The sequence below is a fragment of the Oreochromis aureus genome, linkage group 16, assembly GCF_013358895.1.
Source record: "Oreochromis aureus strain Israel breed Guangdong linkage group 16, ZZ_aureus, whole genome shotgun sequence".
In the NCBI taxonomy this organism is placed as follows: domain Eukaryota; kingdom Metazoa; phylum Chordata; class Actinopteri; order Cichliformes; family Cichlidae; genus Oreochromis; species Oreochromis aureus.
The window spans coordinates 18722708-18745847 of NC_052957.1; the positions used below are offsets into that span (position 1 = coordinate 18722708).

A 23140-nucleotide genomic window follows, 5' to 3' on the forward strand; every position below is an offset into this window, starting at 1 on the left:
TGTTTAGAGATGTTGGTCAAATGATGAAACAAAGGCTTATTGATCACACAGAATTTTGATACAATATATTTAATGTAATTATAAGTTTAATGCAATTCCTCCTGCACATGTATTCGAATTTGAGTTTGTTAATTTCAGAATTCAATCCAGTTTATTTTTCCTTGAAAGGAGCAACGTCGCCCTCTGCTGGTGTTTTAGAGAACTATATATACGGTAAGCGGTTTCTTCCTGGTGTGATGTCAGTTTTTAAATTATGGTTAGAGCAGGCCCAAATAAATCTTTTGTTATCATATTATATAGCTCATATTTGACATCATAGTTACGGGTTTTGAGTATCTTGAGCTATTGAGAGATGTTTGTTTAATAAGATATCTCAAGAGACTCAGCAGCACCTGGAGATTCCTCAATAGCATATGCTTTAATTACCGTGTAATCCATGCAGAAAAAGTCTCAGCCATAAGGGAAATTCAGCCTGTCGAAGATGTGATGCATTTAAAAACCCAAGAGAGAAACAACTAAATGTATCTCCTGTCAACTGCTGTGTTCAAGGTCAGGACTTAAGTAAAAACTAGCACCATTGCGTTGTGTTTTATTGCTATTGTTGTGCAGGGGATCAAGCAAATCTCACTTTTTTTCAGATTGCAAAGGTGGTTCTTTCAATAACAGTGAAAAATGGCATGTTCCCTTCTACCTTTTGTCTCTGTCACTTAGCCTGTGATGGGATTTCCTCTGGCAATTTATCCACTACAGAACCCACCGACAGTTTCTGTCTGCAGAGATCAGAGGTGAGGCGCCAGGGCCCTGGAAGTGTCAGCTATGACACCAGAACCTCGAGCTATTATAGAAATTACATCCCTGGTATGGCACTAATGAGATGACACAATCAGGTGCAGGTGTTATACCCCTATTAACCCTACCTTTAAGCCTTCTTTCTTCTACAATTAATATCATGTGTTAAGCTGATGTGTCGCAAAAGCAAGCCCATACAAGTTAATTAAAGATAAGGACAAAGTATGAGATGAATTAACAAAGGTCTCACCATGATCATAGTTAAACAGATCCAACCCTTAACAGTGGATCTTCAGAGTAATGGTCAGCCTTACGGGTTGCTCATAATAGGTAAAATAACTGAAATAATTCTGGGTGGATATTTCTGGATGTTTCTTTAATTCTGTTATGCTATTAAAGACACCCTTAACAGACAGAAAATGTAGTCCTATTCCTAGTCCTATCTGTCAGTTTCCCCATCAAAATTTTCAGTCTTCAATTTACAACGTTTTTACAGAGACGTGTAGTATAAAAAGTGCATACAACCGAATATACTGTGTTCATTTGCACAGCGAAACATGACTGGCTTCAAACGCATCTATTAATAATGAAAAAATAATAATAATTGCTATTTTAGTTAAATATAGGATAGTTTGGGCGGGGCTTAATCTTTTCATTTTCTAATTAGAGAAGTTGCACGTGAGCTTCTTCGTGAAAAAATGTCAAGTTAAGTAGCAAATCACATTTAGACATCAGTTACACTCACTGACGGCCCTGACCCTTCTACAGCAGTCGTAAAGGACGACCTCTTGCGGGTGAGAGCGGAAAATACTCATTGCAACGCGCTGTAAAAGCGTGCTGTACACCCATGCTGCCTCCCTTTCTGGTCCTGCGAACCACAATGGCCAGGATCCTGTGAGCTGCCTCTCCGTGCAGACGCGCCTCACAGCAGCAGGAGCAGCTGCAGCTCCTCGGCGGCAGATTCGCTGACACCGACACGCAGGTGAAGGAATATGAAACGCTTCTGAGATAAAGGTAGGTAAACGAATCCATGGCTGTGATGTTCATCACACCGGGTATTGGCTGCCCTTGCCAAAAAAATCCGGAGATACACCAGCACGCAGGAATCACTGATGAAGTTCAATGCTGCCGTCGTGGGAAAATGGTTTCCTTTTCGCCAGACAGATGCAGCCACATAACCCGAATCTATCTGGAGCTCATGGCTTTCCTTTTTATTTCTATTACATTAGTATCGCTTTTTATGTAAGCATATTATTTGAGCCGATCATCCAGATTGCATGGTTTATTTGAAGTGATTTAGTCTTGTGTGGTTAATGGGGTTCAGGGCGAGACTGAAAGGAGATCTGCTGTAACAGAAGCTGCAGCTGTGTAATAGAGAAGAGGCTCCCCTTGTTCTGTGCGACCTAGTAGCCTTTATATTAAAAGCGGGGTTGGAGATGTCTCCATCAGCAGCAGCAGCTGTCTGGAGAGCACACAGCTGGATGAGGTGTTAACTGTGATTGGAGCAGCTTCACGTGTCTTCTCTATCTGTCTGTCAAAGTCATGATGCTGCAGTGAAGCCGTGCAGCACCTACAGTTATTTATTATTGAGCAGTGTTGATGGGTCCTGTGCAGAGAGCCTGAGGACACTGCCAGCCTGGGAACCTTCCCTGAATAGATGAGTCAACCCATGGAAGCTATCAGTTCTTCCCATGGATGATCAAAAGTGATGTTGGCAAGGCTTTGGCCTTTGTTCTCCTTTAAATCTGCCCGACAGGGCAGTGTGTCAGAAGTGCAACAAGAACTGGAGCTACCTTTAGGCTAAAGAGAGGTAATGGAGGAGCATGGGGTAGTGCGCAATATATTACCGTGTAGTTTACAGTTGTGCATTTGGAGACATAAAGGCCCTGCACTTAAAGTAGGAATGTACTGAGGTATCTCTTCAACAGCCCTGTCAGCCCGCACCACCCTCCTCTCCCTCCCTCTCTTCTTCTACTGTACTTCTGTTTAGTTCCACATGAGCGGATCAGAGGGGACTAAAGTTTGCATTCCAGAGAACTGTGTCAGGTCTTAACTTTCTCCTTTTACAATGGGCAGCAGGGTGGGAGTAGCTATATCCAGTCACTGAAAGGTCACAGGTTTGCGTCTGCACACATTTAACAAATACTTGTGGAAAAATACTCAGGAACACACTCCTGATCACGTCAGAAATCCTAGTAGTAAGGGGCACAAAATAAGAAGAAAAAAAAGGGGGGGCGTTTCTAAGGGAGTGTCATGACTTGCATATTTGACTCAGTTTTATGTGATTTTAGCCCAGTGGTAATGTAATATGTTACTGAGCAGCTGTTCCTGTGGGTTATCTGTAGTCCACGAAAGGATTTAAGATATTAACCGCTATACATTACACGGGCTCACACTCTGTCAGCCTTTGTTTGATTTCAGAGAGGTTTCACACAGCCTAGTGGACTGTGTTATTCCTGTGCATGTGTGGACTTGTTGTTTCTGCTGCCATTTTAAAAGAATGCATTTTAAAACAGTAATATAATATACACTTTGGTTGTTTCAGGTCCTAAAATGTGGCTTTTGGCATGTTTTTATATGGCAGTAAATGAAATGTTTTTGGCATTTGCTCTCAATTCCTGCAAACCAGTGATCTAATATAACAGTGAATCAATAATGAAATGGGTTTAGCTTATACTAAGCTAAGATCAGGCTCTAATATACCTACTGTGTGTTAGGTATTGATCTATAAGTGAGCCAACACTGATATCGACCCATATGTCTTCTTACAAGTAAATAAGATGACATTTACCCATGCCGGTGGACGATATTTATCTGTAGTGTCACATTAATTTCGCAAAGATTCTGTGATAAATGTCTGAAACACCTTAAAACATATGATTACCTTCCAAAAGGCATTTAAATGTGCTATGAGCCAAACTGCTGTTTTGAACATCTGTCTTGATATCAACCCAGAAATCTACTATCTACTGTATATTTGAACAGTCGATGGGAGTTTTGTAGTTTGTGTGCCTTGAAGCTGCTAAACAGCTGATACAAGAAATTCATCAGATTACCAGCTGCTGTATCTGGAAGATTATGGCATAATGCCACCGGGGCAGGGTGCACATCAAGGAAGGAAGGCATGAAAGCTAATAGGTGTGAGGGAGGGCACAGATGCCATGGTAACCAGGCCTCAGCATGTGCCCTGGTTGAGCTATGAGGCTCATCTGTGCCATTTCGGGTGCCAGCACTGCATTGGATACCTTAATGGAATCTCAATGCCACACCCCTCCTTCTCAGCTCGATTTAGAGGGCAAATTACTATACAGTCAAAATCTCATGTTATACTTATAAGCTGAATCAGCAGTGGAAAAAATGCTACGACGCATTTTACTTATCATACGTTGCAGCTTTTCCTCAATGAGCCCACGCTTATTTGTTGCAAGAGTGAAGTGCGCTTATGCCTTGTCTTTATAATAGGAGTAAAAAATTACTCAATAAGACCACGTGTATGTGCACCCCTGAGCCTGACCATTTGTAATTACAGTAGCTCCCACTGTGCATCAGCCTCGTTCCACTAAACAAACACCCTAACGAATGTTTGTTTTACATTAGTGTCAGTTTCTGCCCTGGTGAATCTCTTCTCTGTGCAGCCAACCAGAACGGTCTGCAGTGATGCAACTGTGCTTCACTGGAGAGTCGATTTTCCGCACAGGCTCCCTCTCGGAGGAGTACTGCATTTTTGGGACAGTCTCGGAGGAAGCTCAGACAGGCGCACGTCTCTAATGCGTGTTGTTAACCCCGCATGTTTCATTCATAGTTATCGTTGGCTTGTAACTGATAGTTTTTCTTACCCCGTGGCTGCGATTTTCCACATGGCCTGGTTCACTGTGCCTCTTCATGCTCGTCCTGTGGATGAGTGGCTTCTCAGCGGGATCTCTGTGCCCCACATACCACTGCCACGCGCCCAGAGATCAGCACTCAGGGGGTTAATGGCTTTTATTCAAATCACCAGGCGGGACTCGGTTAACCACGCGAGTGACGGGTGTGATGGAAGGCTATTGTTTCCTCTTTATGCCCTCTCACTGTGCCTCACCCCAACATCACTCTCACATACGCACTTAAGTGCATCCACAAATTTAGGCCCAGCAGGGCAGATTGATTACTGCTGTTAGATGGAGCCTCCTGCCTCCAGTGTTGCCAAGGTAACAGTGGACGCTCCGGATGTGGGTTAAAGATGAGACATATGACAATCCTGTTAAAAGTCAGGCTTGTGTTTAAAATTTGATACTGCACCACTGACTTTGATTCTGTGAGTAGCATGTTACAGTATGTTCAAGTGCATTATTTATTGACGTTCTCTGTAAGTGCTGCTCTGCCTTGTTCAACATTATGTTCCCTCAGCGTTCATCAGCCTCCACTGATGCAGTCACTCTCTGAGAAATTGTACTTTTTTGTCACTAAGCCATCATTTTGCATCAGGTTGGTTCATCCCAACTAAAACTGATAGTTCATCCCAAAATCTAATTTACATAATAACCCTGTCATCAAGGTTTATGGGAGCTGTGGATAAATGTCCACTTTCCAACTTTCCTATCTCTTTCCAACTGCTCAAAATAATTCTAAAACTTTGCCGCGAGTAGTTTTATGTAAGACAGACATTTCCACGGTTGATGTCTAAAGTAATAAAAGACACTACAGTCTTGCACTAGCTTCAACTGCTTCCTTATTCACAGGGGGTTAGCACAGCAGGTAGCTCCACATGTCTGCTTTGGCAGAGTTTTCGCACTGGATGCACTTCCCCACGCAGCCCCAAAAGGGTTCTCCCAGAATCAAACTAGGGAATTTTTTATGTGCTTAGGCAAACATGTAACCCACTACACTATGGAGCCAGTCTACAGCCCAAAGAACAACAATATAGATTGTATTTATCTAACAAAAGTAATTCTATAGGTTGTAATATTAATCTTACAGACTTTATATGCACTGTATAACATTTTTAATGGAAAATCGTAGGCAGCTGAGGGAAAGAAAAACCATTTAAAACCTCTTAATGGAAATCTGCTGCACAGCAGTGTCTTCTCTTAAACCTGCAGAACACGATCTCTGGAGCATTCACATCCTAATATGCAGAATGGGCTGTTTTAGTGTTAGTATGCATCATTTGCTGTAGAGATAACAAATAGCCTGTAAGTGACGGGAAGAATAGTCTCAGCTGGTAAATTGAGATGGTGATGGGGAAGTTGATTGGCAGGTGGTTGTCAGGACAACAGCTGGGAGACAGACAGGGTTGAGATTGAGGTCTAAATGAATGGTCGTGCTTGGTGAGACATCGTCATGCATACATCACACATTTGTTTCACAGGAAGTGAGTCTGGCAGATTCAGCCCCTGTTATTAATGGCAGGATGGAGAGAGTTCTCTTTTCCAAATCACTGGCTATCAAATAAAATGCAGTTATTATGAGATCAATTATAGTACAGATTAGAAGTAAATGATCTACCTGAATGTGCTCTTTTTATGTAAATATGCAGGTTTTATCTATACTGTACGTTGACGGAATGTTTTATTTAAAAATACTTGTTTTTGGGGGGGTTGAATCTTCTATTACTGAAGGGGTTTTTTTAGAATGTAACTGAAAGAAAACCTAATCCTAATGAGTGTTAAGAGCTCATACAAGTGGGCATTTTTTTCTGATACATTAATTATTTTCCGTTTTGTTATCTACACCTCTTAATGTATGTCTGTGCCATTCCATATTTTTTATACAACCTTAATGTTTTTGTTTCTCCTGAGATGCATAATTATGTTTTTTGGGGGGTGGTTTACAAGCGAGACCAAGCCAAAATGGCAGTATTTAGGCACAAGCCATAAAAACACACATCCACACAGAAATAAAATGAGACTTGTAAAAAGACAGAATGACTGTGTAAAAGCTTCTTCATGAAACATGTTTTATATGTGGCATTTGAATGGCTGGATTTAAGTCAGAGTTTCCAAATAAAGTGCGTCTTGTAAATAATTCCAAGCAGAGGGTACAAAATGCACTTTTTCCAAGTTCAGAGCAAACTTATAACGACTGCAGAGGAAAGGTTTTTGGTTTGGGGTTTTGTTTTTTGTTTTTTTGCATGTTTGCTTGTCTTTGAGACACATTAGAGAGACAGGAAAATAGTGGGGGAGATAATAGGGCGTGGCATGCTGTAAAAATTGAACCGCTGCTGTTAAGAGGATGTAGTAGCACATGCAGTATGTGTGCTGAATATCAAGTTAGATTGGAATAAATATCCCAGGTTAATACATTAATCATAGATAATCTGAAGTATATACACACAACACAGCAGAGCATAATGGCTAATATATTAATCTGTCTGCTTTTAAATGTGTCGAATGATGAGAATCAGAGATGCAGAAGCTTTCCTTGTACATCTAATGCTCTGTTTGTTTGATGTCGCGAGCAAGCCTTGGTGCATCCTTCATACTGTGCTATTTATCTGTCCCTCAGGTCAATGTGGTCACTGAAGCAGCAATCAAAGATAGTTGTCATTCGTCGTGGATTTTTGAAGCCTGTCTCTATAGCAACCCATTTGTCCTCCTGAGCGCTGCTGCCAAGTTACCCTCTCTGCCACACGGCAAGTCTCTCCTCATCCCCCTGTCCAATCACCATCTCTGAACTGCGTCGGTATGGACACGGAGTCGACCCACTCTGGCTACTCCTATCACTCCAGTCGCTCCGGGAGATCAAACCGGCATGGGTATGTTTCCTGTCTGTCGTCAGCCTTTCCATCTGACTGTCTGCTTCTCTGCTGTATCTGTCTAACCGGCACTCCCATGACAGGAATTTGTTTCTACCAGATCACATGCTGTATCCCACTCCCTGGCTTTTTTGTGGTAGTTTTCTTTACTGGAATGCCTTCAGTGAACATTTTGTAGCTTTGTTTGTCTTCCGTTTGAGTGGGCCACATGTTGGTTGTGAAATAATGAGGCGAGAGACTGGAGAGAGAGAACAAGCGAGAGATTGAGACGGACAGAGCTTGTGGATTAGGGTCGTCACAGCTGAGCGGTTCTAACCTATTTCAGTGATTGAGTCTGTGTGCTCTGCAAACGAGAGAATCATTTGTTTATCTTCCCCCTCATTCCTGATGCCTATAATTGTCTGCTGGAGTATTAATGCACTTCACTGTTTACTAGCTTCCATTAATGAGAAACCGTCAAATTATTTTCTTGATTTTTGATTAACAAAGAATTAACAAGTTATTCTATAAAATGTCAGGAGCTGATAAAAACCACTGCTCACAAGGTCCAGAAGCCAAAGATTGTCCAATAAGGAGTCCAAACCTCACAAATATTAAGTAAGAAGCACATTTTCAGAACTGGAACAAAACTGGAATTTTTTCCTTCTTTTGGACTCGTTTTAATCATCAATGGGATAAGAAACAATGATATGTTTCTTATCCCAAGCTGAATCATTTTAATGAATGGAAAATAGGGACCTGAAATGATTGTTTAATTTACATTTCTGTTAAAGAAATTATATGGACATATTTATATAGATAGATATATGTAGATAGATAGATAGATAGATAGATAGATAGAGAGAGAGAGAGAGAGAGAGAGAGAGAGATAGATATTATTTTATTATTTCAGTCTTTTAAAATGGGAGAGTGTCATTTTTATGACAGTAAGTGTGAAAATTGTTCTGGACTGTTGATTTAAAATAATTAGTAATTTGTGATAGCACTTAGTAGCAGTGTCTGTGAAGTAGCAGTAATATCTTAGTCTCCAGTTTCAGTCCTATGTTTTCCTGTTGTTTTATCCCAGTGGTCACCATGTGTGCTTGTTCTCACTTTCCAGAGATCGAAGCCGTGAGCGACACAAAGCCAGCAGCAGTAAAGACAGCAGCCGCTCGGAGAGATCTGTGGTCATCAATCCCCCCGACACGCCTTCCCAGGACTCCCCGGTTCATAACGGAGAACCGCTGCCTGGAGAGCCCACACCTGCAGCAGAGCAAGGAGATGAGGCGCAGGTATTGGAGTAACTCAAAACTGAAAACTGACAGCAACAGTGAAACTGTGAAAGATGCGCATTGTTTTGTAGGAAAGCACACTAAACCTGCAGCTAGTATCAGTTTCCTTCAGAAAAAGCAAGACCCAGTAATCCATGCATGAACTTTGCGTCCCGACCTTATAAACTCGCCCTCGCACAGCTGGCTGACCGACACATGATAGGCTAACAATGGCGACAAGGGATCAGATAGGTCAGAGGATTAGCATCTCTCTTATAGGCCTGGGTGGATTTGTACAGACGGTGCTTCGTTACTGTGTCTGTGTGTGTGTGTGTGTGTGTGTGTGTGTGTGTGTGTGTGTGTGTGTGTGTGTGTGTGTGTGTGTGTGTGTGTGTGCCTATATACTGACTGTAATGCCTAATGACTTTGAAATCAAGGCATAGTGTAGCATCAAAAGCTGATTTTGCTGCTACAAGCAAAATAGGTTTATGTAGACACAAAATGATGTGATATGAGGCTTAAAATGCAGGGCAGATATTTAACTAAGGCTTCAAGGATTAAAGATTCATTAGAGTACAATACTGTGTGGATATTTATGAGTTATTTCTTTCTTGCAGAGATTATTGGCTATTTTGGGAACATCTACTAGCCATTTTGTAGGGCTGTTCTAATTCTGAACTATCCTCCACTACACAGAGTGCTTTAAAATCATCACAATGTACACTAGATCCATGCACTGAGACCATCATGCATTGCGGTCCCTCTGCTGCTAGAACAGAAGTAGTCAAACGTTGAGTTAATGCGATTTCTTTCCATGCTGACGGTGCCTGGTGAGTGTAATACGCCTCAGGCATCTAAACCTTATGCGTCCTCCTGTCTCTGAGCAGCAGGATTTCAAAAAATTACTATTAAAACATGTTCTGGAACCGCGTTTCAGACTGTATATTAGCAATATGGATATGTGAAATATTGCCCCAAAGCTATAACAAGATGTGGCTAATGCTGCTTTTAAAAAATATATTAGTTTAATCCCTACATAGTGTTATTTACAATAAATATCATTGATATGTGTATATATCAGCACAGGTATATCTGTAGAGTAATTTATGCTTTGTGTAAGTGGTTAATTATTATGTATGTTGTAAATGTCAAATTTCAACACAATAACTCTAAATTCTGAGTCACATATGTCAAAATTTCAATTTAGAAGCATTTAAAAACTTCAAGATAATCAATGAGTAATTCCAAATTTTGAGGCAATAACCCAAAGTTTTAGGTTTCCACATCCTGGCATTTTTTTAAGTGGCAGAAAAAAGCTTCCATATAGATTTGCATGGATTATAGATTTGTGTGTTTTATGTTAAAGTTATGTTAAACAGCTTTCACCAAACAAGCACAATCTGAACAAGACATAAATGAGGAGACTGATACCCGCACAAGAGTGCTTCTATTAGCCTGGAGTGTGACCTCCTGTAGTCTTATCATCACTGTGAGATTGCAACTAAGCTTTTCTAGAAGCTTCACATAGGAGAAAAAATATATAAATATATATAAATATGTCTTTATGCTAAGCTAACTGCCACCTGAATAAAATTATTTACTTTACTTTAAATGCAGAGAATCGTGCAAACAGTACTGAAAGATAAAATGAGCTTAAAATAGAAGCAGAAATGAAGAAAATGAGAGCGATAAAGAAAGTGCCTTCTTCCCTGAAGACGAGTTAAAGATATTGCTAGCCTGGGGCTGCCTTTACAGTGTCTTTGACCCACTTGAAATACATAGTAACCCAAAATGAGTGCATTTTTCATTGGCTTATTGTGCAAACTTGCATGCTTAAAATAGCTGCAGAAAAGCATCGTATCAGTAGTGCAAGCTACCTTGACAAAATATACTTTCCTAATATTAGCCCATTTAATGTGATTGGAAAATAAACATGCGTTCAATCTGACTTTCTGACCATGTTGGAGAAGTCTGACCTATTTTGCTATCTCTGCTCAGCATCCCCTTTTGGCTGGAAAGGTGCATTCCACACTGGCATGTGATTGTCAGCTCCTTGCCTGCATCCATTGTTAGCAGTGTAAGGTAATCTGCCATTGTACTGCAGTACCCCTGCAGACGGTTGTGTCCGCACACCAGTGGCAGCACCAGCATTACTGCAAACACCGTCAACCACGGTGCACCAACCCATGCTTTTTGGAGCAGCTTTGTCAGATGGCGGAGCCGCATATTAACACTAACTAGTCTCCAGTGCAGGGGAAACATTCTCACAGACTGGGATTAGCATTAGCATCCGGCCAAACGCCACTTGGAGGAAAGCTGATATGAATAATCCTCCATGTTTACACGCATGCCTGTGACATAAGGATACGGTCTTGGAGCACAGTTTCTCTGTGTGTGTGTGTGTGTGTGTGTGTGTGTGTGTGTGTGTGTGCAAGAGTGAGTCACTGAGAATCTGTTACTGAGACTGGCCATGCTGCTTTGTTAGACACTGTGACTCTGTGCCAAGAGGGAGCAGTTTCAATTTCCTCACAGTGTTAGCTCTAGCAACACCAAAGCGTATGGTAGTCTCGCTTTATAAACTTTTTCCTTTGCCCTTTTTCTCAAATACTCACCTACTCATAGCCTCTACACCAGCAATGCATGTAATGTGAGGTAAAAACACAAAAGCTCCTACTCCTAAAAGGAATGCAGTAAATTTAAGGAAACCTGGCAGGCGTTTGAAGCTTTTTTTCGTGTCTCACAAAGCCTATTTTAACCTTCACCCAAGCTAGTGCTGCTAAGCGATTAGGCTTTGTAGTTGGCAGACTGTTTTCTGTGTTGTGTAGCATAATCCATATTCACCCTCTGCCAGATAAAAAGACTAAAAACACTGCCAAGGAAGCAGGCGGCAGTCACGTCCTTCCTCTCTTGCTCTCTTGCTCTTATAACCTTCCCTGTGTCAGTCTCTCCTGGTTTCTTTCTCTTTCTGATCTGATTAGTTAGCATTAATCTTCAGCATGAATCCACTGAGACTTAATGATAGGTATTAGCAGTATATTAGCTCACTCAATAATGCTCCGTTTTCTCCCTCTAAATGACACATTAGCACGAAAGCCTTGGCAGGAGGATCCTTAGGATGAATGAAATGGTTCAGTCATGCATTTCGCATATAGAATATAAAATGCATATGTTTAAGTGGTTAGTGCACTAAGACACACTTGGCAAGCACATTTTAATCTCTTACCCGCAACTGCACTTCAGTGTCTAAATAAGTGGAAAATAAAACAGAGTAAATCTCTACAAATAAAAACAAAGCTGTGCCTCTTAGCCAACATCTGGTGAAGAGGAGGTGCACAGACAGTCTGGTCTCTGTTTGTGATCTGTTTCCTCCTGTTCTCTGTGATCACAAAGGGTTCAAAGAAATTGTTTGGCATTTTGGGAAATGAGCTTTTCTTTTCTTGTTTTTGGAGAGAACTGCATGAGAAGATCAGTCAAGCACCCAGTGTTGAAAAAATACTGCACAAACCTCTTTTATGCTAACTTTTCCTCATTTGTTCTTTTCCTTTCAAAATGTTAACACAAGTTACTCTATATATTGCTTTTTATTGTAAATATTAAAGGTAGAGGCTGTTCACCTGAACACAAAACATGCATGCACCAGAAGTATGAAAAATGAGAAATTCTGAGCTAAGTCTTCATCCCATAAGCCCATGATCAGCCAGTACCCTTGATTCCATTAAAATTGTCATCTTTTTTACAACCAAGCATTTCTCAAGTGCGCCAGATGAGGTTTGTTTTGAAACTTTCAGAATTATGACTGAAAGACTGATATTCTTGGGTTTATAAGAAAAACACCAGATTAGTGAGATTAGAGCACAACAATGAGAGAAAATTGGACACTCTCAAATTCAGCTAAGTGACTACTCAGCATCTGTGTTCAGACAGGAAGATGTTGCTTCTGTGTTCCTAATTGTTCATTTGTCACAGTGGAACGTGGAATGACATTGATTGTTCACAGATGCAGGTTGGTGAGTGGGGGGTTGGTTTAAGAAAGAAATTGAGGGGAAAAAAAGAAGACGTGTGGGCTGAATACAAATGAGATCTGGCACTAAATGAAGCTGATGTTACACCTACGGAGCACAGCTGACCTCTTGTTTCTCACATTAGTCTGGCAAACACACACTCAGGACTCAACCTCTCCTCTCTCTGCTCATAACCTGCTGCCGTCCCTCTGTGGCATTGCTTCCCTCTCCTCTGATCATGCTCATTCATCTTCTGGCTCCCGTTGGCATCCTCCTCCACCTCCTCCTCCTCCTCCAGCAAGCTAAGCTAATTGGCTGTGAGCTGTGCTGGAGAAGCAAAATTCATATTTATATTACAATTTTTAAAATATGCAAAGTAAGTCAGATTTCCAACGGGGTTCACTTAGGCTTCTTTTAACTTTAATAGCCTGGAAAGTATCTTGCATATAGTTGGAATCACAAGCTCTAGACAGGTGAAGAGTATATGACAACGAGCTGTGCTGCTAACAGCAGCTCCATGAGGCTCATGTGGCTTCAGTGTGGATCTAAGCACTGTTTGATGGTGCTTAGGTGGATGTGTGCGCACACGTGTGTGAAGCCAGGGTGGCTTATCTGTTCAGCTTGTCAATTTTCCAGCCGTCATCCCTCTCGCTGCAGCTGCTGCTCCTTTGATTGGTTGTCGGGAGGTACAATGCAGTGACACTCTGGAGCACAATGAATGGCATCTACATAAATTAATGACAGGCAAACAAAAATAAATGTCTCTTTAGAGTAGACTTGTCACTAATTTATTCTCTTTGTGTCTCTTTGTCAGAAATATTTATGCTTAAAATGACCATGGTAGTTAAGAAGAAGAAGAAAAACACACTAATTTGTGATGATGGGCATGGAAAGCTTTGGCTTTTGCTGTTGTGATTCAGTGTGTGTGTGTGTGTGTCTTCATTGGAGCACTGTGCATCCTTTTGCTTGCATGCACATCCTGTCATCCTTTATTACTTCAAACAGAATTTAAAAGGCTTGCCATTATAATGACTTCCTCAAAAAGAAAAAAAAATTAAGGATGTGCTGCATTCATGGTGCATAGACTCTGTGGGGCTTTTGTGGGCCAAGAAAGAAGTCAGTGGGAAAATGGAAGCACTATCTGTCTGATTCACATTCATCATTTGACTCTGATTTGTCGACTTATGTTATTTTATGGTTCCAGGTTTTGACAGATTAGTCTCATAAATTTGTCTGGTGTCCAAAGCATTAAACAAAATCTATTTTAAAGATGCACTCAGTGGATAAACAGTGAACCAAAGGATTGTGTGAATCTTATGAAATAATAACATAAACCCAAATCTGTTTTTCCCCTTTGGCTCTCCACAGCATTTTTAGTGTCTTTCAGCTCATTTCTGCCCTATCCATGGAAGGATCCATCAAACATTTTGATGTTGGATGATATGCAATATTTTGTTGTTTGAACAAATATTGAAGAGACCCCATTATTATGGTTGAGAAAAAAGAGTGAATGTGGTGGCAGTGTCTGCGTGATGTCCTCTATGTACATTAGTTGTGGACATGAGAGTGATGCATGCTTGTTACAAATACTTTTTTTGTGAATTATCCTTTTATCACTGACAAAACAAACAAATAAGAACATTAGTTGTACAAGTCTGTGTAACTGATGTCTCGACCAACTGTCCATCAAAAGTTGGTGTAATAACAAACAAAGACGCATGCGCTTACAATATTATAAATATTTCTTAGGTCAGTAAAAGAGGGACTGATAGTCCGACAGTTTCACAATGTTGCTGTTTTACTAGTGTTTGCTGGGATGTTGTTTATGAAGCTGATGAACCCAGTGTATCTACCTAGCACCACAAACAAATCAATTCATAAAGCTTTAGTCATTTTTAATGCATTTGGTGATATCATTTGAGTTGCTTCATTTAGATGCAGTTAGGGCGATACACATTTTTTGGACATATTTTTGGGGAATTCTGCCTCTTTACTACCACCACACTGGATACGAAGTCAAATCATCAAGATGTGTTCAAAGTGCAGACTTTTAGTTTTAAATCTGGGGGTTTAACAAAAGTATTATTTAGCAGTTTTACCCATTTTTATGCATATATACAATAATGTTTACTTTTGAACCTCTGACAGTGGTGGACTATGTCTCTGTAACTCTTTTTGTTAAACCCCTTAAATTAAAAACGAAGGTCTGAAATGTGTCAGACCAGTTTTGATGTATAGAGGCAAACTTCCAAAGACTTGTTCAGTCTCTAAATAAATGACCTGAAATAGGTAAACACTTTAATTGACAGCATACACAATCAAGCAGACCCAAATGTACATCTGTGGCATGAATTCATGTATTTCTTTACATCCTTTCAGGATGATAACTGGGGAGAAACCACCACCGCTGTCACGGGAACATCAGAGCTCAGTGTTTCCCAGGAGGAGGTGGTGGGCCTGGGGAAAGGAATACAGGACCGGACCCAAAGCTTTCGCCGTTACCTTCCCTTGGCTGTGGGCTCATGCGTGGGGCTGCTGGTGCTCGCCACGCCCTTGGTGTTCCTGCTTCTTCCAGCAGTAATGTGGCCCGACAGGCTGCAGGTCTGTGGTGCAGCCTGCGAGGGGCTCTTCCTCTCCATTTCCTTCAAGCTCCTCATCCTCCTGGTAGCTGTTTGGGCCTTGTTTCTGCGACCCAGCCGGGCCTGCCTGCCAAGAGTGTGTGTGTATCGTGCCTTCCTCATCACACTCACACTCCTGCTCACCATGTCTTATTGGCTCTTCTATGGGGTCCGGATCCTTGATGCTCAGGTGGGTTTGAGGTGTATTTTATTTATGGCTTTCACAAATATACTTCTACTGTAATGTATTTTCTTAATATTGCACATTAAGCAGTGAACTTTTTTTTCATCAGTCAATCTCTAGATCATTTAACTAATAATGAACATGCAAATACACCATTTTTTTTCTGAGTTTAATTCCTTTATTGCTTTAATGGTGTTAAATGGCTCTTAGATAAAGGTTGATTGATTCGGTTTTTGGGACATATTGTTTTTGTTTTTTATGGTATGTTGTTTGCATGTAGCCGAGTATTAGTTCAATCTAATTCATTTAGTCTTACATAAAGCTGAAATTTGTTTGTTTTTTAAGCTTTTATCTAATGAGAATGAAAGTTTCATTAAGCCTGCGATGTGGTCCAAGCAGGACGAGGATTACCACGGCATCGTCCAGTTTGCTGTGTCCCTCGTGGACTCCCAGCTGTTTGTTCACTACCTGGCAGTCGTACTTCTGGAACTCCGCCAACTCCAGCCCTGCTACAGCGTGTGTGTCATCCGCTCCACAGATGGAGAGACTCGTCACTACAACATAGGACAGCTCAGGTGCGCACGCTGCAGTTGCACCATATTAGCTTTGTGTGTGTTTCCTAAAGCAAACACAAGGCTGAGCGACATAGATAAGTTTCACACTTTCGCATGCGGATGTAAGCTTTCTGCACTGTGCACAGTAAGATACACAGCGGTGCTCAGCCACACTCTCCTTGTTGATGTATGTGTGTAATTGGAAGCTTATGGCCGCAGGGAAGACAGGCACAAGCAGTAATTGAGTTACTCTACGGTGACCTCGGCTAGTGTGCTATTCTAGGAGTTCGGAAAGGAGAGATGAGAAAAAGCAACTCGTCATATGACTGTCTTTGTTTCTTCTTCGGACAAGTTTATTACTATGACAAGACTAGGAGACATTAGTATTTATGCTTGTGTAATAAGGCTAACAGTTTAATGGGTTAATAATGGGCGTTCTTCTGATTCCTAATTTGTGGAATGGTAAACTAGAAGTTAGGACCTGCAGAGGAGAAAGAAAAGGATTCATACTGTATTAACTGTTTCCAGTAATTTATATGGCTTACTTGGTTGTGGTGGCTTACTTGGTGACACTGTAAATGGCTTCATGTGAGGTCAGTTGAGTCTTCATTGGTTGAAGATGACAAATATGAAAATTGAATTGTCGATGACTCAATTCTCAGTAGCTCAGCAGCTCACGTGGTACAGTGGTGCAGCTTGTATAAAGGCTGAGTCCCTCTTAACTCTTTACCCCCCCCACTTGGATGCCAACTAGCAGTAAGCCTTGTTTCTCTTTGCTCTCTTTGCATATATTGAGTTGTCTTTAACGTTACAGGTCAGGTCGCTAAATGTCATCTTTATGGGAGGAAAGAATTAAAATCTTTCTCTGTCAAATGAAGTCAAAATAAAATCTTTAAAATAAGAAGCCAGGGATGAGGGATTATAAAGTACTGAGGTCACCAGACCTCAGTAGCCTGCTCTTCTTTTGTCAGATGCTTGCACTGAGGCATAAAACAACAGATTCTCCCACTGAACTGTCAGCAATTGAGGTGCATCGTTGGTAATGTAGATGCAAAAGTTTGGCCAGTAAGATGATTCTATTAAATAAAATAGATCACATCTGTGGTAAGGTTTGTTCTCAAATTGTTTTATTGAATTTCTAAATGACGGCATTATCTTGTAATTTAATCACTGTTTAGAGGGCTGTTTGTCAGCGTTCTGAACATCGTTCACCAGGTCCAGGGGGATTATATACTGTCTTGTACTGTCTTTAAGCTTTCTTATTTCTCTCTTGCCTCACACAGCATTCAAAGGGCTGCTCTGTCCATTTTGGAGTATTACTACAGAGATTTTCCACTCCATAACCCGGCCCTTCTCTCTGCTTCCAAACACCGAGCTGCCAAACACCTGGCTGGGTTAAAGGTCTACAATGTAGACGGTTAGTTGCCTCATATGTCCCAATTATTTATTTCTTTTCCTGTACTACACTTCTCAAAAAAATATTGGAACACTCTGGAAATACATCAGATTTCAATGGGAAAAAAGCTATACTGACATGGACTGGGTAATGTGTTAGGAAATAAAAGATAACACATCATTTGATGAAAATGAAAATTATCAGCCTACAGAAGGCTATGACACCCCAGAATAAAAGTTTCAAAGAAAAACATGCTGCAGGCTAATCCTTTTGCCAAAATGACATTGCAGAATGGAACTCAGTAGTTTGTTTGGCCCCTGCATGCCTGATAACACTGGGGCATGTTCCTAATGAGAGGAAAGAGATGATGTCCTGGGGATTTCCTCCCAGATCTGGACCATAGTATCACTGAGCTCTTGGACAGTGAGGTGCAACCTGGTGATGTTTGATGGACTGAAATATGATGTCACAGAGGTGCTCTATTGTGTTCTTTAGGTCAGGGTAGCATGGGGGCCAGTCAACTGTATCAATTTCTTCATTGTCCAGGAAGTCCCTGCATACTCTTGGCACATGGGTCTGAGCATTGTAGTGCTCCAGGAGGAATCCAGCACCCACTGCACCAGCACAGGGTTTGACAGTGGTTCCAAGTATTTCACCCCCATACCTAGTAGCAGTCATGGCCCATTGCCTAGCCTGTTAAATACTTTTTTTAATGTTGGAGACCTTATTGAACCATCAAATAATAATTACATTTTAATTTCAAAAATGTAACAGGTGCACCTGTTGTTGATTTCATTAACACCAAAGCAGCTCAAACTGATTAACAACCCACTTTGCTAATCAACTAGACTTGATGCTACACTCGCATAAAAAGTGTTCCTTTAATTTTTTTGTGCACCGCATGTAATATTTCTGCTGATGTCCCTTTGTTGATACCGTTACTTTCCCTTTCCCTTGTTTTAACTGTCTTCTCCTCGTTCTGCGTGTTGTGATACTCTGGTTTCAATGAGCAGCTTTGAAAAACAAGCTGAGAACATACCTTTTTGACAGTAAGTACAGATAAAAGCCCTCACCATCGCAGGGAGACACTAATTTCACGCTTCAGTCGTGAAGCTACACTCTGAAGCTTCCCTCTCTGACATAATGCATATATTGCATTTTCAGGGAAAAAAAGCACCCTTCTAGACACGTATATGCTACAATTTTCTTGATATATTACTTCCTTGCACACATCCTGTAATGCCACATATCAAACTCTTTCCTGGAGTTAAATGGCTCTTCCACTCAACACCTATTAATCTCCCACTGGCTGCACAGCGCTGGATTTGTTGATGTATAAAGCAGGGATGCAGTGTTGGATACCGTGTCCTCACAGTGCTTTTCATCCACCCCACCCCCTCTCCTATCAAAGTGCAATGGAAAGGTCTCTAGGCGGCCGTGGAATTCCAAGCCTTAAATAATTCATCAGTGTAACGCTCATTTCTCACATACTCCCACATCTCTCCTTCCTCCTGCTCACACTGTCTCCAGCTCCTTTCCCCTTTTTTTCCCATCGTCAACTCCTACACATCTTCCTCACACTATATCAGTCAGTCACTCTTCTCATAGTACAAATAGTACAAATATGTAGGGCAGGATGTATAAGGATGTTTACTCGTATTTTCATTGGCAAGTATCTACAGTGCTTCTTCTGCAAATGATCTGACTGCATTTGCTCCACAGTACTCGCACTGGGAGGATTTTTCATCCATATTTCATCACTAAATTCAGTTTCTTTTTCTCACCTGCACGCACAAGCGTAAACACACGCCCATGCAGATCAGATTAATAATTTATATCCTTGTCTGACCTGCAGCATTTACCATCTATAACCACCCCCAGATTTAGTGATCTTCATGAATATGGACCAGATCTTACTCCGCCTCAGTGAAACCACAGGATCTCTAATATACTGCTATATAAGCCCCATTAGTTTTATGGGTTTGCCACACAAACCAGTAAATTCACACATGGTCTTTGATGTGTAAAATAATGAATATTTAATCCAGACCCTCAATAAAAAGGTTTCTGCATCATAGAGTGTGTGCAGAAATGTGGATACCTCCAGTGGAAATTGCCTCTTTTCTCAGTGCTAAAATTAAGAATGTTCTGTGATTCAGACTGGCGACACGACCCAGATAACTATCAAATCTTCCTCACAGTTAAGTGGAGGATAAGATGGGAAAAATACTGGCTGGGAAGGTAGATTCACAGCTGTTTTACACCACTAATAATAAGATTTTCTCCTTCAATATGAGTTTTCCCCTCAATCATTCAGATTGAGATACAGTCCATTAATCACTGGTGGGGGACTGGCCCATTAAAGACTGCCTCCCCCAGGTCAGGCTGATTTGACCAATTTACTACTGTCCTTTCTTTCGGATACAGCCCCAGGGAATGCAGCAGGGGCTCAGCCAAGTAATGGAAATCAGTCACGGGCTATGGTTACAGCTGCCGGCAAACGTAAAGACAGCGCCCACAATGAGCTGTACTACGAGGAAGCCGACTATGAAAGAAGAGTCCGTAAACGTAGAGCCAGGTGAGTCATGGGAGCAAAGTGTCACAATGTTACAGTGGCTTAATAATTCTGCATTAAATCTGTACCACAGTTATGCTGTAACTTACGCTGTAGCCACATATCCACCTCCCTAGAAATGCAACCACAGCACATGTTAATGCCAGCCCATTACAGACTTTAATGGCCCGTTTACCTCAAAGTGTTTCTGGCTACTTCTTCTTGGGAAGAAAATAAATCAACTTCAAGAGAAAAACCTTACCGCCAACTACTGTTTTGGAAGCGACAGGGGCACAACAGGACTGTTATAAATCTAGTGTTAGCCACTTGCACATGGTTTGTCGTAGGCTCCACATAGATTCAGCACAGAAGCAGAAATCAAACTTGGGAAGCTGCACATACTGGGATGGCTGGTGCATGCGTGTAGTTAAAAAACTGCCAAGAGGTCTAGGCTTGTGAGAAAGCACTTAGTTATGCACGTTATTATGTAAACTGGATGACTAAAAAACTACATGCCACTTTCAGGCAAAACTCAAACTCTGCAACACTTTCATAATAGCACAACTTGAATGTTGTCTATTAAATATTTATAAAAAGAAATTTTAAAAATCATTGCTTAAAATTTCCTCCTTCATATTGCTGAAGCGTTATTCTCCCTTGGGCCATGTATGATAAAAACTGTAAGGAAAGTCCTCCACAGCACGTCTAAATACCGTTACTTGAACTGATATATACGTCTGCAGTTTCATTTAATCTGTCTTAATGATCAGTAAAAACAGCTGTACATAGCCAAATGCAATGTGATATTTCTCTGTCAGGCTGGTAGTTGCTGTTGAGGAGGCGTTCACACATGTCCGCCGCATGAAGAAAGAAGACGAGCGTGCAACACCGTCTGACATTATGGATGTGCGAGAGGCAGCTCTGGCTATATTTCCTTCTATGGCTCGGGCCCTGCAGAAGTACCTCCGCACCACCAGGAGGCAACACTGCCACAGCATGGAGAGCATCCAGAAGCATCTTGCTTTCTGCCTGGTCAATAATATGAGTCCTAAGGTCAGCTTTTAATTTGTCATAACAGCAGATTTGTTGTCAATAGCTTTACACTAAGGCAGTGTTTACCAAGAGGTGTGACTTATGACACAAAGGTAGCAGCATTGTGACTGCTCAGATATGATAGTAAACAGAGAGCATCACACAGGTAATATAAATGTAACCTAACCTTTATTGACAGTGTCAGGGAGGATGTAGGCAGGGAACGTTGGAAGACAGGCTGTAATGACATTCATTTTTATGTCTAACAAGCTGCGACTCAAACTGAGTAAATGACATCAGGTATCATTAAAATAAATGCAAGTATCACTTAATCGTGTCACATCAGTCAAATGGGTTTTATTAGTTTGTATTTAAATGCATTCTGTGCTAAATCCCCCTTCTGCATCCATTTAATTTCAGTTTTATTGATTAATTTATTTATTATCATATGATGAAACTGAAAGAGGGGCAAGCTGTCATTCAAGAAGGGCCATGAGGTCAACTTTTATTGGTTCACTGATATTAGAAATGGTTTAATCGGTCAGGAGATTGTTAATAAACTGATGTTATCCCAAGTTTTGCCTTGATACATCAGTTTTGTTTTGTTTTTCATTGTGGGTACTTTGATATAATCAGCTGCTTCTGTGTGTGCATAGGCCTTCCTTGAGGCTTATCTGGTGCCTGGTCCAACCCTGCAGTACGGCCCCGAGCGCTGGATGGCTGATCAGTGGACCTTAGTGAGCGAAGCATCTGTGACCAGCGGCATTAAACAGGGGACAGAGTTCCTTCTGAAGTGTCTCGACTTTAGCTTAGCCATCACCGTCAAGACCATCCCTTATATCCGACTGACCGAAGAGTACATCGATCCCAAGTCGCACAAGTTTTTACTGTTGCTCCAATCAGAAACTTCAGTTTAACAGCGGCAGAGTGGACGAGCGCTGCTGCTCTGGACTTGCAGAACTGTTGCAGTTACTCAACTGAATTTTTTCAAGAAATATCTTTTTGTACTGTTTTTTGTACCTATGTTTATGTAGTTTTCTCACATATAGAGTATTTATGTCTTTGTCTTTGTCCCAGGAGTCTTGAAAGATGATAAAAGACAGAAAATGAGGAGAAATGCACTGAAATGTTCTCTGTCGTGACGTTTGCAGAACACAGTTCAGTTATGTCTCTATGCACTACAGATGACCCTCACAAACGTTTAGCTTCCTTTACGTGCATGTGCCGGTGCGTGCCTGCATAGGAGCGGTTGAGATTTTTAGAATGCAAATGTGTGTGTCAGTGTGGTTTTTATCGTAGTGTACACTGGGGTCTGTCTCTCTCCAAGACATTTGATATAAACTGAACCTCTCTTTTTTCAGTCTAAGCAGTTATTATTTAATTGTCTTGTATTGGAAATGTATGTACAGTATTTATACGTGAATATACTTTATCCCTACAGACTTTTTATACCAAAATCATTTATCACTTGAATGATTTTTTTTAATCATTTCAAACATTTTTTCTACCCTGTCTGTCTGCGCTGTACTTGTTACGATAATTGGACTGTAGATAGACGTGTTTGTAATTGTCAGATCATTCAAAGAAGTCTCATGTACTAAAAAAATGCAGAGGAAGAAGACTGCCAAAATCATAAATAAATGGATTTGTTAAACGTAATTAATATAAAAAAAAAATCAAAATAGGCCATCATTTATAAAAAGGTGTCATAAATTTCTGTACTTAGCTGATGAGAGACAGCTAGGTTTCTTGTGTCCTGGCATTGATCGACCAATCTGATGGGCCATGTATTTGCACAGTGAAGCTGAAATTATAAAAAGAATTAAAGCAGACAAATATAGAAACCTGACTGTCCTACTGTGGGAGCGATGGAGCCTGTCCCAGCTCCAATACCTAAATAAAGAAACTAATATCCATTAAAAAAAAATATAACCACTTATCCAGTTCAGAGTTGTGCGGATGGCTACACCTGAATACTGTTACGATATTTCATGTGTATTTTTTAAGCCTTTTGTATTCATAAGGCTTG

At 40.9% G+C, this 23140-nt stretch overlaps 1 protein-coding gene across 1 annotated transcript; it reads left to right on the plus strand.

Moving 5' to 3' along the window:
* The first annotated feature begins 1548 nt into the window (after nucleotides 1–1548).
* On the plus strand, nucleotides 1549–23127 carry LOC116319298 (vang-like protein 1). Its single transcript, XM_039600355.1, has 9 exons — nucleotides 1549–1803; nucleotides 7273–7522; nucleotides 8622–8793; nucleotides 15153–15581; nucleotides 15975–16150; nucleotides 17413–17546; nucleotides 19953–20103; nucleotides 20898–21132; nucleotides 21768–23127. Exons 2-9 carry the CDS (start codon nucleotides 7452–7454, stop codon nucleotides 22026–22028), a joined length of 1629 nt encoding a protein of 542 aa, XP_039456289.1. The 5' UTR covers nucleotides 1549–1803; nucleotides 7273–7451; the 3' UTR covers nucleotides 22029–23127.
* The last annotated feature ends 13 nt before the right edge of the window (nucleotides 23128–23140 follow it).